Source organism: Panicum virgatum, chromosome 2K (assembly GCF_016808335.1).
Source record: "Panicum virgatum strain AP13 chromosome 2K, P.virgatum_v5, whole genome shotgun sequence".
Lineage (NCBI taxonomy): Eukaryota > Viridiplantae > Streptophyta > Magnoliopsida > Poales > Poaceae > Panicum > Panicum virgatum.
In genome coordinates, this window is record NC_053137.1 from 48,856,961 (window position 1) to 48,876,094 (window position 19,134).

At 47.6% G+C, this 19,134-nt stretch overlaps 2 protein-coding genes across 2 annotated transcripts; one reads left to right on the forward strand and one right to left on the reverse strand.

The window, feature by feature from the left end:
* Positions 1–213: 213 nt before the first annotated feature.
* Positions 214–1,923, reverse strand: LOC120681763 (E3 ubiquitin-protein ligase ATL6-like). Its single transcript, XM_039963352.1, has one exon. It carries the CDS (start codon positions 1,854–1,856, stop codon positions 483–485), a length of 1,374 nt encoding a protein of 457 aa, XP_039819286.1. The 5' UTR covers positions 1,857–1,923; the 3' UTR covers positions 214–482.
* A 15,026-nt stretch (positions 1,924–16,949) lies between these two features.
* On the forward strand, positions 16,950–18,918 carry LOC120681786 (transcription factor bHLH94-like). Its single transcript, XM_039963384.1, has 3 exons — positions 16,950–17,823; positions 17,938–18,399; positions 18,685–18,918. Exons 1-3 carry the CDS (start codon positions 17,359–17,361, stop codon positions 18,796–18,798), a joined length of 1,041 nt encoding a protein of 346 aa, XP_039819318.1. The 5' UTR covers positions 16,950–17,358; the 3' UTR covers positions 18,799–18,918.
* Positions 18,919–19,134: the final 216 nt, after the last annotated feature.

Genomic DNA, 19,134 nt, shown 5'->3' on the forward strand with positions numbered 1-19,134 from the left:
TTTCTGTTGAGCATGGTGGTGCTGACATTAGGCAGCCGTGCACCGACCGGACGCTGTTCGAAGGAACTTTCTGGAGAAGCATGCGTAGTTGGTTTGAGACCATGCACATGCTTGGCGAGAAACATTTGGCGCCTCTTTGTCTCTGTCACATGATTCCCATGTTCCTTTTTGTCAAGTGGACCAATTAATTATATACATGAATTCTAGAGGAAGTATGGATAAATTTGAAATAAGATGAATTCATTTCATTTGTACAGGACAGGAGGGTTTTTCTCCGCTCCATGATATTTTAAGTACTACCATTTTCTGTACAAGATTTTTGTGTACAAAAAAAATGAATACAACACGCGTCTAGAAGGAGCGACCAAGCTGTTTCCGTCCAAAATTCAAGTGCCAAAAAATTGTGTCTACCACCACGACGGCGACGAAAGCACGGAGAGTTTCCTAGCAGCCACCGATTGACCACGACAGAGGAAGCCGCGTCAAACACGTTGCCCAGCCGCGCACGCCTGGTCGTCGCATTCCACTGACTTCGCGCCTGCGCCTGCGCCGGCGGCGGCGCCGGCCGCCCTGCCGCCCCTGCTGGACCCGTCGGCCTCGGCGCCCCTCCGCGTCGACCGCGACCCCCACGTGGAGAACGTCCGAGCCAGGAACGACGGCCACCGCCCGGACTGGCCCAGCCGGATGCTCCTCGCGCCGCCGCGGCTGCTGCCTTCGCCGGGCCTGACGCCGGCGCCGCGGCGCGTGCTGCCCCCGCGGCTGGCGCGGAACGCGACGAGGCTCCTGGTGCGCTGCAGCTTCCCCGCCGCGGCGAGGTCCCGGAGCATGTGGTCGGGCAGCCGCAGCGTGAACCTGTCGGTGGCGGCGGCGGCGGTGCCGGGCGCCGCCGCCGCGAGCGAGTGCCCCGTCGAGTGCGAGCGCGGGAACGGCGCGGGCGCGCGGCCGGACTTGAAGCGCAGCGCGCGCTTGACGCTGCCGATGCGCATCAGCTCGTCGGCCTCTTCCCTGATGATCCTCTGCTCCTCCGTCTCCTCCACGTCAATGACCACCGCCGGCGCGGACGTGGGCGACGGCAACTCCTGCTCTGGACCAGGAGCCGGCAGCTCCGCGGGCTCGTCGCCGGCGGTGGCGTTGGGGTCCGGGACGAGGTTGGCGCGGCAGACGGGGCAGGTGACGTGCGAGGCGAGCCAGGTGTCGATGCAGTCCGGGTGGAAGACGTGGGAGCACTTGGGCAGCAGCCGCAGCGTCTCGTCGTCGTCGAACTCGCTGAGGCACACCGCGCACTCGAGCGCGCCCTTGCCGGCCTTGTGCGCCTTCACGTCGGCGTACGCCATGGTGGGGAAGGTCTCGAGCACCGCCGCGTCGAGCCCGCGCTGGCGCCGCGAGCGCGCGGCGCCGCCGTTGGGAGCCGGGCCCGCGGAGGAGGAGCCGCTCGGGCCGTCGCCGTAGCAGTGGCGGACGTAGATGGAGAAGAAGCCGAGGAAGAAGAAGGCCACGATGAGCACGACGATGACGATGGCCATGGACGGGCTGAAGTTGGTGGCGTAGCGCATGTCGCCGTTCGGCGTCGACTGCCCCCGCACCACCGTGAGATCAGCGACGGCGAGCGCGAGAAGGAAGAAGAGGCGATGGAAGCGGCCATTGCTAGGCGGAAGCATCATCGTTCCCATCGATACTAGTACGTGTTGAGTGGTAACTGGGAATAATGGAGCGACGACGCCCGACGGTGGGGCGGCTGTGGGAGTCGGGGAGTGTTCGGAGATCAATATGGAGGAGACGGCAACCAGGTGAGAGCGTGAGCGTTTTATACGTGAGGAGGAAGAGCGGGAGCTTGTGAGAAAGCAGAGCGAAGCCATCGAGATCCGGTTCGTATTGGCTCCAGCAACAAGAAGTCGCTGTCAGGACTCCAGCTCGGCGAGCGCAGGAGGTTGGATTGGACTATTGGAGGAGAGTCCGAGAGTCTTCGCCCGGCCCCCCGCCACCGAATGAACCCTTGGCAATTGGCATGCCGCTCAGTTCTCACTTCCCAGCCACAGCAGCACTAAATTATGTTGTGAACCCATGGACATCATTACCTAATAATGCAAATAACCTGTGCGTCCCCATGATTACCCACTCCACATCCATGATAACTTTTCTTACCATATCCATATTTTTAATTTTCATTACCTAAAAAATATATGCACATTCAATTCTTGCTCTCATCACAACAAATAAATCTATCAATGTTTGCCATGATCAACCTTTTTCATCCCTTTGGTTTTCAATTTCTAGAAGTTTATATACAGTGATAAACACTACAAGATTAGCATTATTGGATTATTTTAAAAAATACTTTAGAATAATTTACTTTATATTAAAATAATATTCTAAAATACTTTATTTTTAGGGAATTTAAATACTATGTTGTTTTTAAATACATGATGTTTGGGACAAACTAATTAACTGTTCCTAAACCTCATACTTCTTTCAAAAAAAATATCTTAGCACTAGTCAAAGAAAATATTCGAGGAGATGTAGATATTCTAATGGACTTATATTTGTTACAGGAGGAGGTAGGATGTACTAATAGCGGACACATCGGATACAAATGACTAAAGTTAAATGTCGTTTTAGGATGTACTTCTAAAACAAAAACTTTGCAAATCTTAATGCGACAATGTGAGAAGTTTACTTGTAGGCGGGTTGCGAACGACAAGGCAAAATGTTAGCAAGAGAACTCTGTAATCCAGGAATGCTGACATATACGTATATAGCTTCATACTCCTATTATATTCCCTCGCGAAAAGGAGCAAGAACAACATAGTCATCATGTTAAACGTGGATATATGTATGAAAAAAATACTAGTATTAACAAATGACCCGCCTATGTTTTCTCAAAATTACGATGTCGCTTCAAAGCAAAGTGGCGGGCGGAGGAATGTTCGAAACCCCGCGCTGTCGATGCACGCACGAGAACTTTATGCAGGGTAGGCGGAGAATTTGGTAAGCCTTCCTTCTTTCCGCCTCAGGCGAACGCGATTAGCCACATGCTCCTCCTGTTCGATTATTGTTTGGCCTCTTCCTGGTCTGTCTTTCCGTTCCGTTTCCTGGAGCTACCTACTCGATCATCAGCAGCTGAGAACTGACTAGAGCGCGGCTGGTCGTCTTCACTGACCGGCGACCGGCGACCGGCTGCCTGCAGTTGCGTTTGCGCCCGCCGGATGCTTCGATTTGTTTATATATACATCCTAATTAGAATTGCGGTTCAAGGGTGCTGGTTAATCATAACCAGTACTAGTCAATGCATGTTTATGACGAGAGAAGAAGCTTCTTGGAGTGTTTGACAAGGGAAAAATCGATCTAGAAGGCGAATAAGACGTGGCCATCGAGTTGTATATTCTATCAATGCAAACGGCCATGATGAGCAACAGTGCTTGAACAGAACAGAAGAAGGTTCCTGTTGTTTGCTTCTGAATTTCTCAACTGCGTGCCGTTCTCATGCATGTGGACCATGTGTCGCTCGATCGCGACCGATCATTTTCGCGTGATGGCACACGCTTCGTCGCATGCGCTGATTGCATCGGGTCCATTCGTCGGGTCAAAATCGCCGAGTAATTAAGCGCCAAGCACGTCCGCGTGTGCAGCAAACTGACGTCACTATGTGACATTTTTTTTGTTTATCGAATTAGTCCGGCCTGTCTTGCGTTAGCAGCTGTACAGGAAGTGTTCTTAAGTAGTAGTAGTACTAGTATGTATGCGTTATGCAATACAAGTGACTGATCCTGCAACAGATATTCATGGATATTGTGGAGCCGAGTAGTATATATGTGTATATGTATATCTGATTTTTGACCTGGCTTCACGGGACGGATCTGACCTCGTCAAGCTGAGCTCGCCGCCTGACCTGATGGATCGGACCGCTCGAAGCGATAACGCTTGGACCTTGGAGGCAGTTGACGGCGGGGCAAGCTAGGGAGCGAAGCAGAAGCAGCCGGCCACGTACGCGCGAGAGCGGTAGCGCCGGCGGCGGCTGTGGCGAGAACACCCCCAGGGGATCTCTTCCCGGCTTCCGGGGTCGCGTCATCGGCCCTGCCCGGGCGGTATGGAGCTGGAAAGAGAGTCGTCACGGGGGTTGCTCTTGCTCCGTCCCCACGCCGCCTCGGCGGCCGCTCGGCTCGATCGCCAACGGCCGGCCACGCGCTCCTGATCCGGTGATGCATGTGCTTCCATCGGCAGGCGATGTCTGTTTCGATGGGCTGCTTCTTCTGACGCATGCATATGGCTCTGCTGATCGCCGCGGTCTGCCGCTTACGGAGGCAGGGACAAAAAAAAAAGAACTTGACCGTTTCTACAGAGCAACTTTTTTTCCTTTTTAAGGGATTCTACAGAACAACCTTTTTTTTTTGAGTTCGCTGGAGAAGGGCAGGTTTTTTTTTTTTGAGAAGGGGCTGGATCCCATATATTTAGTTCATCCTGGCTTTTACAGAAAACACCCTGGAGAAGATAAAAAATACAACAAACTCCACAGCATACAAACTCCAGGAGTGTAAAGTTACACAAAGGACCCAACAGAAAGTCAAATTTGACACAGCGGTCCTCAGATCCTCCGTCGAAGCTCCCGGCCGATGCGCCACTTCCGGATCCGCCGGAGTCGGGGAAGAAGCACACGAACCAGGACATGAACTCAACCAAGTAGCCCAACGAGACCTCCAGCATTTTTTAGCCGCATCATGTTTGTCCTCTGGGGTACATCGGCCGCCGTCGCCGGACTCTTTGGCCAAGCTGTGAACCGGCGGCATCGAAAAAATCGACGACCCGGGATAGAAATCCGGCACACCAAATGGACCAGCAAGGAACACCGGTGCCTCGGAAAGGCCAAAACCCTAGCCAGGGGAGAAGAACAGGTTCCACCCCAACCGCGCATAGGGTACAAGTAACGTACCTCATCATATCCGCAGCCGGAACAGCACCGGAGGTCACCAATGGAGACCAGGTTGAAACCGACGCCACCGTCGCAGAAGACAGGCACGGAGATAGCATCCGCATCGAAGCCCTCCCCGATGCGGAGATACACAACCCTAACCTAACTAGACTAGTGCTAAAAGGAGGGGATATGTACACCGGTGTCGATTCCGCGCCTCCTCGTCATCCCCAATGTCGCCTCTCTGTTGCCTTCTTTCAACTGTAGCAGGGGAAGGATCGAGAGAGGGGAATGAATGCCTGCTGCTTTCTAGCGGGAGAAGGGCAGGTGGGCCAGAAAACTCGAAACTCGGCCGAATTGCGCTCATGGGCCCAAAATTCGCAGGCCAGAATCTGTGAGAAGTGGAGTCGACGTCAAAGCCCACACACCGTTTTCCTTGGGTTCAGCATTCCGTTTGGAACGGAACAGAGGGTTGCTGCTTTGCCTGCCGAATTCACGCCACCAAAATTAAGTACAATTGACCATCTTTGATTTGTCTTGTGATAAGATCATTTTCTTGAAAAAACAGTAAAAATGCAAATACTCATACACATGCATGTACGCTAATATTTATGAACGTAGGCACACATCCTACCCCTATAGGCACATCCAACATAAAGACCATAACCAATTGAGCTACGATCGACTGATGCATGCAAAGATCATATCTAACATGGTGACATAAGTTTTTTTTAACAAAAAAAAAAGAGGTTACAGGAAGCTCACAGAACCACACATATGCTCGGACTCTAGTTTGTCCCTCCTGCAAACCCAAATGTTTGCCGTATCTCTTTTTAATACATAAAGTTTGTGACGACAAAATGGTACTACAAACTAAAAAAACACTTTTAATTTACAAGTTGGGAAACTGTTAGCTGCAATGCAGAAACAAAACAAACTGACTAGTTTGGCGTGTGGGCAGGCGGCAAGATTAAATTATCAACTTTCCAAATATTTCCACACGGTGGCGTCACATCCACATCATCTTTTCCTGGTCCTTGGTGTCCTTTCTTAGGGACCATTAGAGCAGCTCCAGTATAGTGCGAAAACGAACCGTGAGGAGAGAGAAATAGGAGTAGAGGTCGATTTCAATGTTGCAGCAACTAAGCAGAGGGAAAAGATTCTTCTGTTCGCATCCCAAACTCTCTGTTCGATGTTTGAGGGATGGAAAGAAAGGAGGAAGAACATGAGAGAACATATGATAATTTCCTTCTTTTTTACTCGTGCGTCTCATGGATCGAACAAAGCACGGTAGGCATCGAATAGAAAACCAAATCGGTCTTAATGGGCCCACCAGTGCAGTCCTGTTCGAATCAGCACTGGCTTTGTCCTTAGATGGCTAGTATTTCGTTGCATCCCCGGGCTGCGCCATAACCATTTTTATACTACGGTAGCTACTGCCACCACCACCAAAGCAGTACTAGTACTGTGCCACCTTGCTCATGCAATCGTGCCTGCAGTGTGCTGTGCAGTGGCGCACGCTACAGTCTCTGCAATCTGTACTCTCTACTCTGGAGCGAGAGCCTGTGGAGTGTGGAGGCCATCTCTGCCTGATCCAGTGATCCCGCCTGAATCGTTGTCGGAAGAGTCTATTATCCATGAAACAGTGGAAGGGAATCGATCAGATCGAGCCGGGCCCAAATCTAGTATAGGATCGGAGTAGCTTGCTTCTTGCCGGCCGGAATATAATTATCTATATCGTACGCCCTGTGCCTCTTGCTGCATAATATAGGACCATGCACTATGCATGTTATTGCTAGATTGGTACTGTAGAAAGCTAGGGATCACATGACACATGCATGTGTCTACCTTGGCCTACTTTAGCTTCGGACCACACACAGCATCTGTCGAAGATAATCCTGTTAATGGTCGGACCTAGTAGCACTAGTACCTCCCAATAACACATAACTTGAAATAAGGCCATATATAAGGGTATGTGCATGCTGTATATTCAGGAGGAGAACTGAAGTTTCAGTTCTTGCACTCAATGGTTTTCACCCTTTATCAGATTTGGGCGACGTCTATGCGTTCTTCTTCCTATGATCAATCTTGTTTGTCTTCTCAGCTCTCCCTCAGTCCACCGCTAACCTCCACCAACCAGAGGCTTCTTCCTCTCCCTCCTTGGCTTGGTAAGGCCGGGCTGTCATTGTGATCCGACCATCTTCCACTAGGGGTGGTAAAGAATCCATAATTTTAAACTATAAAATCTAAGGACCGGGTCCTAAAAGGATCGGGCTCTAATCCTATACAATTTTGAGCTAAAAAATTTAAGAGTCTTGTTGGACTGTGAAGATACCACTAGGGTCATGGCCCATTAACACTCCTATCTTCCACCCGCCGGTCTATGGTGTACTCATCCCATCCCCGTCGTACTCCCGCATCCACTAAGGCCATGGCCCATTAACACCCCTATTTTCCACCCGCTGGTAAGTGGTGTACTCACCCCATCCCGTCGGACTCCCGCATCCGTCTCCTATATTTTCTCCTCATGTCTCCCAATCCTCTTCCACTATGCCGCAAACAAACTTCCATTATTCAAATTTCAAGCAGATTTTGGCAGGAGAAAGTTTGATAACATCCGACATCTTAATTACACTGCGACAAAGTCTAGTACTGAGAGCATTTTTACCCGGAGAATTGCCAGAGTTTTCCCGGGAAGAAAGAGAGGAAGATTCCGATGCGCGCATGACACACACACGTCCTACTACTGGCTCTTGACAGGACAGCGCATGGCCGCGAGAGGCAGGTACGTTCCTCTTCCTGTGCCTGGGTAAACGGTAAACCAGCAGGCCACACCTTGCGCGGGCTCGCGCACAGGGTCAGGGTCCCGATATCCTGTGCAGTCCTGCGGGCTGCGGGCAAAAAGATGAGCGGGACAGGACGGCGGCCACGGCGTAGTACGTGTTTGGCTGGTGTGGCAGGGTACTGCCTGCGCCGCCGGCTGATGAAAAGCGGCCGGAACCGAGAACCAACGCGGCGTACGCGCGCCTGGTCGCCCTTCGGGGCCTCTACCCATCGCAAATTATCTATAAAGTCCACAAAAATTCATTTATTAAAAAAATATTGAATAACTATTTCGAAATTATTGAACCAACATTTCGAAAATATTGATTCAACAATTGAAAAATGTTGAACCAGTATTGCGAAAATATTGAATCAATATTTTAAAAATATTGAACCCAACATCTTTCTTCATCTTCTCCGGCGGCGGCGTGGTGGCGGCGCAGCGGCGGGCGGCCGAGGTGGGCGCAGCAGGAGCAGGAGCGGCACGCAGCGTGGGTGGCGGCGGCGCAGCGCGCGGAGCGGGCGCGGGGCGCGGGCAGCGGCAGTGCAGGCGCGCAGAGCTAGCGCAGGCGGCGGCGGCGCAGGCGGCGGCGGCGCAGGCGCGCAGCGCGCGGGGCGGGGAGGGGTGGCGGCGCAGGCGTGCAGCGTGCGGGCGAGCGCAATGCGGGAGCAGATGGCGGCGGCGTGGGGTGAGAGAGAAGGTCAAAGAAGAGAGAGGAAGCTAGGGTTTGAAATGGATCCAAAGGCTGTGGTTGTTTGCACGAATTTCAAATAATAAAAAATGAATACGAAAAAATCTACCTAAAGATATATATATATCTGTGTGTGTTTGACACGCTCCTCGTCCTACATCGATTGGCGTGCGTCGACCGTCGAACCGTCCAACCATGTTGTTGAGACCGGCGGCCGCGGGCGGGGCAGCAGCGCACTCCGACGGCCTCCGATCCGTGTGCGCACTGCGGCGGCGGAGGTAGTGGCGTGTGGGTTGTTCTCGGGGAATCTTGTTAACGCTGGTGTATGTCGGTATGAGACCTGCCACGGGTCTGGATTGTACGGCTGACCTTGGACTTGGAGGATTGTTGCTTACCCTCAACAACTCAAAATAAGAAGGGTTTGTTCAGCCGTTCGAAGCCTGAAAGCTCCGGTCACCACTTTATGTTATTTCTTTAGATAAGAGCCAGCATTTAACCATTAAGGGCTATCTAGCTTGTACTCCTCAATGTCAATTAGTAAAAAAAAAATCCAAATTACACCCTCAAACTATCATAGAAATTCGATTTTTAACCTTCAACTATAAAATCAGATAAAATAGGACATCCAATTGTCGAAACCAGACAAATTTGGTCCTCGAGGTGATTTTCAAGTAATTTTGTATTTAAAAAAATCAAATAAAATGTAATTAGATCTAAAAATCAAAACTATTTTATTTTAAATTAGAAAATTTGGAAACTGGTACCAAATTTTTTAAAAAAATTGTAACATATCTATTATTGCTCTATTTGAATCTTGACTATTCAAAAATAATAGATATAACTACAAGCAACTAAATATTATGAAAGTAAAAAATTGGATCTAATTAACTAAAAAGTATTGTGCCAATAGATAAGTTATATTTTTAGGAAAAAAATTGATACCCATTTTGTATTTTTGGATTTAAAATGAATTATTTATAATTTTTTAATTTGAAATTGAATATTTATAATTCTCATAAAATGGAAAACCACCTTTGAAACCATCTAAGGGGCCAAATTCACTCAGTTTCGATAGTTGGATGGCCTTTGTTATCCGGTTTTGTAGTTGAAAGTTGAAAATCAAATTTTCTGATAGTTCAAACTGGACTTTTCTCTTAAAATGACCAAACTTAATTAAGCATTAAAAATTAACTTTTTATATAAACGCTAAATTATGTGATGGCCGCTAAGTAAGCACTTTGAATTGTGGTCGCGTGATGGCGAGGCCTCAGATCTCGAGTGGCTGCGCGGACGTTTAATGCGTGCCCTTAATATGCAAACTTTCATGTGGCCGGGAAAGAGATCTAGCAGGCAGTGGAGTACGCAGCATTCACTGTTTCTTCAGATGAGACACAGCTGCACGTTCTTGATTTGGATCGTTCTGAAGGGCCGTGTTTGGTTTAGGCTGGAAAAAATTTGGCGAAAACTTTTTGCTGCTTTGACTACTAATTTAGAGTACTAAGTAAAGTCTAATTACAAAACCACCTGCAGGATCTCTGGTGAATTCGCGAGACCAATCTATTGAGGCATTTGATCGCGTAATTAGAGAATAGTTACTGTAGCATCACTGAAGCAAATCAACAATTAATTACCGCCATTAGATTTGTCTCGAAAAATTAGCCCCATTTCTGAAAAAAAAATTTATAAATAGACTTAATTTATTACTCTATGTGAATATTTGTTTTTTATATAATTTTGATTTGACGTTTTACCAAACACAGCCCTTGCCTACCGACACGACAGGACGTTGCTTATCGGCCTGCATCTGAAACCAATGGTTCTGCGTGATCATTGCGCTATGATGATCCACACCCTACCTTAATTCATCGGTTTAGTAGTAGCATTAATATACCATCGTGGCTGAAAGCCTGCCTGTTTCTTTTTGGCCATATATATCCTTCGCTCTGTTCTGCTGGCAGCGGCCGGTGGCTAGTGGCTGGTACTGGTTTGGTGTAAAAAAAAATACTGTTGCTTGTGTATTTCAGTTGCGTGCCCATTTCAATCTCCGTTTGAAATACTTGGTACGAGATCATTTTTTTTTAGATATTCTCGTGGAACTTGACTTATCCCATTGGAATTTCTGCGAGAATCGCCGGAAACTCATTCTTCCAAACAGCACATCTGAATGATGCATGATCCTCTTTGGGATTCTACGCCCTCAACCATGTGATTCTTTTTTAAAAGACCCTGAATCATTATTCTCTTCGGGATTCCACGCTTCTCTCGGTCTGCCTCAGCGTTCGCCCCCAAGCACAAGCAACACCACACAGCGAATGAGGAGTGTTTAGTTGCGCTCCGTAAATTTTTTGAAAAAGCATCTTTCTACATTTGAAGTACTAAACATAGACTAATCACAAAAATAATTACATAACTCGTCTGTAAATCGCGAGACGAATCAAATGAGCCTAATTAATCTTTCATTAGAGGTTGTTTACTGTAGCATTACTGTTGCAATTTTAGCGTCTGATTACAGCCTAATTAGGTTCATTAGATTCGTCTCGCCATTTACAGACAGCAGTCGCAATGCATTTTTTATTTCATCTAGATTTAAGTCTCCATGCAGGTGCCGAATTTTTTTTTAGAATTTTGAATTTTGTAACTAAACACGGGCCAAAACGATGAACAAAAAAGAACTGCAAAGATATCTACAGTCTACACCCCCCAACAGACACTACAGTAGAAGCAGAAAAGCTGCGCCTTCAGAAAAACATTTGCCGACTGCTCGGCGCTCGTCATCGGTCTCTGGCCCTGTTGAAACGAAATTTTTTTTAAAGAAATCTGGCTAATTTGAAGTACTAAATAAAGTCTATTTACAAAACTTTTTACACAGATGGATTGTAAATCGCGAGACGAATCTAATGATGCTAATTAATTCATGATTAATTCATAATTAGCGGATGGTACTATAGCATCACTGTTGCAATTTATAGATTAAGTAGGCTCATTAGATTCGTCTCGCGATTTACAGTCTATCCATATAAAAAGTTTGTAAATATATTTTATTTAATACTCCATGTATCTGTCGAAATATTCATGTTTTTTTTGTGTTTACGGATTTATGGAGTGGGAACTGTTAAACAGGACCTCTATCCTGCACGCCCTGCGAGCTGCTCTGCCGCCCGCTGCACCGCTGCTCATGCTCAGTAGGCTCCCGCCGGGGCGTAGCGACGCTGCCGCCGCCTGCGCTAGCTGCACGCATTCATGCATGGGCATCGAAACCTGGGTCTGGCTGTAGCGTGGTAGGAGCGCGCGCAGCACTTCTCGAGAGAAGAGAAGTGAGATACGATCACGATCGATGCACATGTTAGCCATAGGAGTGGGCGGAGCTAGCACCGTGTGTGGTAGGGCGAACAGTGATACCGCCATGAAGATGTTGACGTTTTTTTTATCAACACACAAACGCGCTAGATCGCGCGACGCGAGAAGAAACTCCTTACAGTACTTCCTGTGTGGAGCGGTCAGACCGGTCAGAGGAATTGGTCAGACCGGTCGCTGTGCAGAACGACGACGATCAGACGAACCCTCATTCAGGAGGGACCCGTCGGGACAAGCGCACGCAGGGTTGCTTTAGACTCGGCAGGCCAACTAGGACGTCTTCAAACGCCATGGAGACGGAGGAACAACTGCATGTTGAGTTTGAAAAAGATAGGGTAAGAGAAAAGGTAAAGATGATAAAAAATAGATTGATTTGATAGATTCGATTGGGTTGGATCCCTCAATCGGCCGTGACTCTTTATATTTATAAAGAGAGATGATCTTATCCCATTAGAAGTTGAAATTCTAATTAATTTTGTGTCAAATTATAACTTCTAACTCGGATTTCACAGGGAAAACCGGTCTGACCGCCCCTACGAACCGGTCTGACCAGTATGACCGAGGTGCAGAACTTTCCGAAGCCATATCTCTCTCATCCGAAGTTCAAATCGGACGTTCCATATATGCATTTTGATAGTCTCGAGGAGATTTACGCAATGGTGAAGTCTAATTTGTATTTTGAGCAACTTGACAAAACTGGTCTGATCGATTTTAGGGATATGTCTGACCGGTCCTGCACACACAGCCGTACCAATTTTCATCATCAACAACAGATTCAGTCTCCATGGACCATGGCAGACGAGGCGAGGTAGACGACGAAGGCTGGTCTCCTCTGCCCACCAGCTAGAGCGGCAGGCACTTCGCGATGCCTCGTGCGCTCCGAGCCCGCCACGGGTGCGCTCTCGTGGCGGCGCTCATATCGGTGGGATGCCATGTCAGTAGCGTTCGCTTTGTGGCGAAATTTTCCCGGCCGGCTTACCGATCGAGGAGGCAAATACCTCGAGGTTTTGTTCCATCAACTGGTTCACAAACTGATCACGCACGTGAGCTAAACATACCCCGGCTGGGTTGGGAACCTGGCCCCGCCCAAGGCAAGGAGCAACCCAGTGAATTCAGCTTGGCCCGAAGCCTAGCCCATGCGGAGAAGATCTATTATATTAATAAGAGAGTGTTAAAATTATATTAATAAGAGTGTTAAAAGAAGCCACCACATTCATCGAGAGGGTCTAAAAATTCTCACGTTAATCTAAAAAAGAGAAAGATTTACACCGTTGGATTTTATGAAGATCTAACGGTATAGAATAACTCAAAGAGTCCATGCCAACTATTACTAATATATATATATATATATATTAGATATTAAAAAGTGGATTTTAGATGTAATAAAATAAATACGATTCCGTAACCAATAAGAGGAAATGCAGTTCAGTCATATGGATTTTTTTTTTACTTAACGTGGCTTTCAAGAGGATCTGTATGTCTACTAGGCCAAAAGGGAAAAAAAAATAGCGTGATTGATTGCAACCTATGAAGAGGAGGGATCAAAGCAATATAAAAAGCTAGAAAGAAGCAAAATATGGGATCAAAGCAAGACAACGCTGAGATTGATCGCTGGACAATCTCTACATATAGAAGGTCACCATGACCTCTAGCAAGATAGATCCATGGAACCAGTTGAAAATTAAGCTAATAGTGTTAAAATCAGACACCACATTAATCAAAAAAATCTAAAAATTACCACATTAATCTAAAAAAATAGGAGAATTGGTACCGTTGGATTTTATGAAGATCTAAGGTCTAGAATAACTCCAAGAGTCCATACCAACTACTACTAATAAATATATGTAAATTAGAAATTAAGGAAATTAATAGTCGATTTCTACGTGAATACGAAAGCAAATAGCTAAATAGAGAGACATACCAAATGCAATTAATAGATAACTCAATTTGGAATAACATAATCTAAATTGATCTATAAATCACTACAGCAATTGGTGAAGAAAGAGAAAATTCTACACCATCGATCTTTTTGGATTTAAATTGTATCGATCTGGACTCTATAGATGGAAAAAAAGAAACATGTAAAGGAAACTGTAGATTCCTTCTATAAAAAACAATTCAGTTCTCGGTTTAAGGCAAAAAAGAAAGCAACAGGGTAGAGCCCCATGTAACACATGTTTTCAAGTGACGATACTTGCATCTGAGGCCTTGAAACTAGGTTTCAGAAAACACTACACATGATCGATCAGGGAGAGTGCTGGTGTGTGTTATTTTGCTCCTGGATACAAAATCGAATGCCGTACCCAGGTTGATAAAAAATAATTCAAAGAGTATATCAAATATATGGTTAACAAATAGCAAAAAAATTTGTATATAGATCAAATATTATTGTAAGGGCAATTTGGTTCGTACCCAGTATGACAAAAAAGTGTCAATCTAATCTAAGTATCAATTAAAGGAGACATAAATACTAAAAGACAAATATGCACGTGCGTTGCTATGGATAAAATTGGTATAAGTATCGGATACGTATAGATTTCTGTGTGTTAATTGGTAGGGATTTACATGATCGAGTCATGGACGGAGGGCTGGTCCGACTCGCATACGGGATGGACTAAGGCCCACCTGTCAATAACACAAGACGGAACAAGCAAAAAAATTTAGTGGAAATGTTACATGCCTTAGAAATAGGTATATAGATTTTTATTAGGATTGAAAAGATACGTGCCGCCGCAAACAAAAGGTTTAAGAATGTCTACTTGACATAAATTAAGAGAAAAAGGCTAAGATCAGATTCTCTATGGGCATTGGCTTCAAGAATTCTGATCGATGATGATGTCGGTGATGATACTGATACATGAAGTGGAGTAACTTGGGTCTGACGACTGACAGCCACATGGGATTGGATCAGCAGTGGAAATTGAGTAGGAAAAAAACTATTTCAGACGACTATACATGTCACTTACAACGAAGCACTCATAGGGCTGATCTGTGTAAGAGCACGATGGCGAGCTCTTGCGCGAATATGTGGTCAGCCATCACACTGCCCACCATGATATGTGTCCGCTAGCTTTGTGAATTCAACACTTTACTGAGAATCTATGGAGCAGATATCAGAAGGTGTTCATCATCATCATCACGCTGTCATAGGTTTACATGGTTGAATTCTTAACTGAATTTATTGAAAAAAAATAAATGAAGATAATGGCAGTATGGGCATCACAGCGCAACAAGCAACTACTACGATAACGAAGAAGAGGGCATCAGCGGTATGGTGTGAACATCATGAGTTGCAATGCATTTCAAATTAATAATAGTTTATTAGATAATGCGTAATTTAGAGAGTGTGAGGATGACCATGAAGAAAAGCGTTGGGACGGCCATAAAAAAACACGGTTCAGAATTCATGAACAGCTACGATGGAAAGAAAAAATAAAAACAAAATACATATTTCAAACTATAGAGGATGCATCAGCAACTCATTGATATTTTGATTACAACTCAAACTTAAATTCTAATTATTAGTTTTGGTGGTATACATTGAACCACTCATCAAGATATTTGTACTAAAAATATAAGAATAATTTACCATGTTAAAAAGAATTTGCAAACAAAAAATATACAATGCCAACCAACAATCTAAAAATAATTGCATTCCTATCAGTAATGTATAAATATTTATATATACGGTTGTCAGTAACTACTAAAAAATATGTCTCCATATAAACATTTTATTATGAATTATTTATATTCTAAAAAGATATGTCTTAGAATATGACGATGAATAAAATGCATAGATGGTACCTTGCTCTGTTCTAATATTAGAACTAAAAAACTATTTCATCCATTTATTTTAAAATAAACCATAAAAATGTTCGCATAAAAAAATAGCTAATCACGCTATTAGCACGGGTCACCTTGCTAGTTTTAGATTAATTCAAGGTCCCAGCTTTGTACATGCCGCAAGGTCCGGCTGTGCAAGAGTTGAGTATGTACAGACCGAAAGCATCCAAGTATGAACACTGCAATGTTCAATAGCTGCTAGTTTAGCGCGGGTGTACACGTCGGATAATGTTCCGGAGTTGGAATTAATGAATATCTCATCCAGTGCACACGATTGATAGTGACTGGAGCTCCAACAAAAGCAGCTGCACATCCGATAGTCAGGTGACGGTATAGTTGTATGTTGGGTCCGGGACTAATGAAGACTTTAATCCCACGGATCCAACAGCTAGAGAGCGGTGGAGGAGCTTTAGTTCCGGTTGGTACTACCAACTGAGACTAAAAATTATCATTTAGTCTCAGTTGGTGGCTCTAACCGGAAACAAAAGTGCTGAACATTTAGTTCCGGAACTAATTTAAGGATGATGAAAAATCAGTTGCCAGAAGTCCAGAAAACTCGCACCTGTGTCGTCTCCTCCAGGGGGCGACTCGGGCAGCCTGCGGCCCCTTCCGCCACCAGCCCCCCTCCCGGCCTCCTCCCCACCTCACCACTGCCGGAGCATGGCACCGGAAGTCCGCGTGCATGCTAGAAAAGCGGTGTGGGGGGCTTCACGCGAAACAAATACAGCAGGCGCATGAAATTGTCAACGTAGCAGATGGGCAAAAGTGTACCGACGTTTGTACAGCTCAAGGGCTCGCTCTTCGTCTATCCCCCCATCCCCACGCATCAGCTACTTTATTCCTCCCATTCCGAGCCCGGCCTCTCTCCATTTCACCGCAGCTTGGCTCAGCTGCTTTCCCCAGCCGAAGAAGCTGAGGCCGTATTTAGTTCTTTTTGCAAAAAAAAATTCAAAAAAATCTTATCAATTTGAAGTACTAAATGAAGTCTATTTATAAATTTTTTTTGCACAGATGGGTTGTAAATCGCGAGACGAATCTAATGATGCTAATTAATCCATGATTAATTAATAATTAGCGGATGGTTACTGTAGCATCACTGTTGCAAATCATGGATTAAGTAGGTTCATTAGATTCGTCTCGCGATTTACAGCCCATCCATACAAAAAGTTTTGTAAATAGACTTCATTTAGTACTTCAAATTAGCAAGATTTTTTTTTGCAAAATTTTGTGTTTTTGCGTTTACGGAGTGCAAACTAAACAGTACCTGAATAGTCCGTGTCTCCATCGCCATCCGTTCCCCCTTTCCCCATGCCGGACGCCACCTTTTGGCATGGCGCCGCGCCGCGCCGCAGCCCCCCGCTGCCACGCGACCGAATTATGGCCTAATCACACCAAGACCCGCTCCCTTCCAAACCCTCCCATCAGCCAATCTTATATGCCCCCCCCGGCCCTCCTCTCTCTCTCGTTGCCATTCCCGATTCCCGAACGCGCAGGCAGCGGCGTTCACGTGTCCTCCAGCCCCGTAGCTCCCCCTCCGTTCCAGCTCCGACCTGTTGTGTTGTGTTGTGTTGCTACAAGAGAACCAACCGCAACCACCGCGCTGCAGCTGCTGCCCGCTCAGCCAGCTCCACTCAACTCCCCGGCCGGCGATCCCCATGGGAGGGGCCTAGCTTTCCTCGGATTCTTGTGTGCCCGGCCCTGCTGCATGGTGCGGCTCCTTGGGAGGTGAGAACCTACGGAGGCATGGCATTGGAGGCCGTGGTGCTGTCCCAGTCCCAGCAGCAAGGCAGCAGTCGTCGCTTCGGGTGTGGCGCCATGGCAGGAGGGCCTTGGAATGGCCTGTTTTGGGGAGCGGAGGGGCCGGTGGAGTCGGGTGGCGCTGGTGTTGGCAGCTGGGACGACGCGGCGGCGTGCTCGTCGTCGATGCTGCTGCTGCGTGAGTTCCAGGAGCCGGCCGGTGACATCGCGGCCGCCACCGTGCCGCCGGTGGAGTCCGGGGCAAGCGTCGTCGGTCAGGCGGAGGCCACGGCGGTGGCGCCGGCGCCCTTGGCAAGGAGGAAGCGACGGAGGACGAGGGCGGTGAAGAACAAGGAGGAGGCGGAGAGCCAGCGGATGACCCACATTGCCGTCGAGCGCAACCGCCGCAAGCAGATGAACGAGTACCTTGCCGTGCTCCGCTCCCTCATGCCGCCCGCCTACGCGCAACGGGTAAACCCACCGGTGTTCCTCGACCACATCACATGCGCGTCCTCCTAGGAATCGATCGATCTGGCACGTACGATGCCAACTCAGTGCGCGCGCGTCGCGCCGCCGTGTGTGCAGGGCGACCAGGCGTCCATCGTCGGCGGCGCGATCAACTTCGTCAAGGAGCTGGAGCAGCTGCTCCAGTCCCTGGAGGCGCGGAGGCCGCGTTCCGCGCAGCGCCCTGGCACCGGCGGCGGCGGCGGCGACGACGCGGCACCGTTCGCGGGCTTCTTCACCTTCCCGCAGTACTCGATGCGAGCCGCCGCGGCGCCGGAGCACGCTCCCGCTCCCGCCGACGACGCCACTACCCACCGCGACGGCGCCGCCGAGGCCGAGGACGCGTCCGGGTCGAAGCCGTCGGCGGTGGCCGACGTGGAGGCGACCATGGTGGAGAGCCACGCCAACCTGCGGGTGCTGTCTCGGCTGCGGCCGAGGCAGCTCCTGCGGCTCGTGGTGGGGCTGCAGGGCCACCGCCTCACCGTGCTCCACCTCAACATGAGCAGCGCCGGCCAGATGGTGCTCTACTCGTTCAGCCTCAAGGTAATCGGACCTTCTTCTTCCTCAATCTCCTCGTACGCTACCCTGCGGACACACACCGCTCTCACTCCAAGGTCAAGGTGTATAGCACTCATACCTGGTTCGCAATACCACACTCGGAAGTCTGGGAGGCAAGTTGGCGCCTATGTTTCCGTGCCTTTTTGGATCTTGCCTTGTCTCCAGCTGCTACGAATTCTCGCGTCTGTTTACTTTAAGAGATCTCTTACTTTAATCATGTTGCAGATCAGAGTTGTGGATCATCACATGATGTTCGTCTCGTGAATGCAGGTAGAGGATGACTGCCAGCTTACCTCTGTGGATCAGATTGCAGCGGCAACTCATCAGATCGTCGAGAATATCTACCAAGAGCAAGGCTGCAGCTTAGAACAGCATCAATCATGAATCCATGCACGCAACTTTTTTTTAGATCTTGTATTCTTGTAGCAACTGAAGTGATTCCCTTTGTGCAAACGAATAATGTACTTATCGGGTTAGCTAGTCTGTCAATTAGTTGAATGCATATCTTTATCTTTGTTCATTGATAATGTCCGGCATGAAAGGTCCCTGAATTCCGAGAGTGCCAGAGAACGGTTCCAAATCCACGGCGTGGTGGAGATGGCACATAACATTCCCTTGTGGGTGCTACCATGTTCTGATGTTCAACACAGGATCTGACATAACCGACAGGTGCTGTTTCACGCCTCCTGGTGGGATTCTGTTCCCCTTGTGAAGCACCAC

What these genes read in the sequence shown, in the direction of transcription:
- LOC120681786 (XM_039963384.1), top strand. Translation starts at nt 17,359, where the DNA reads ATGGCATTGGAGGCCGTGGTGCTGTCCCAGTCCCAGCAGCAAGGCAGC. An exon ending in CGCCCGCCTACGCGCAACGG is followed by an intron (nt 17,824 to 17,937) that starts GTAAACCCACCG and finishes CCGTGTGTGCAG; the next exon opens with GGCGACCAGGCGTCCATCGT. An exon ending in TCTACTCGTTCAGCCTCAAG is followed by an intron (nt 18,400 to 18,684) that starts GTAATCGGACCT and finishes TCGTGAATGCAG; the next exon opens with GTAGAGGATGACTGCCAGCT.
- LOC120681763 (XM_039963352.1), bottom strand. Translation starts at nt 1,856, where the DNA reads ATGGCTTCGCTCTGCTTTCTCACAAGCTCCCGCTCTTCCTCCTCACGT.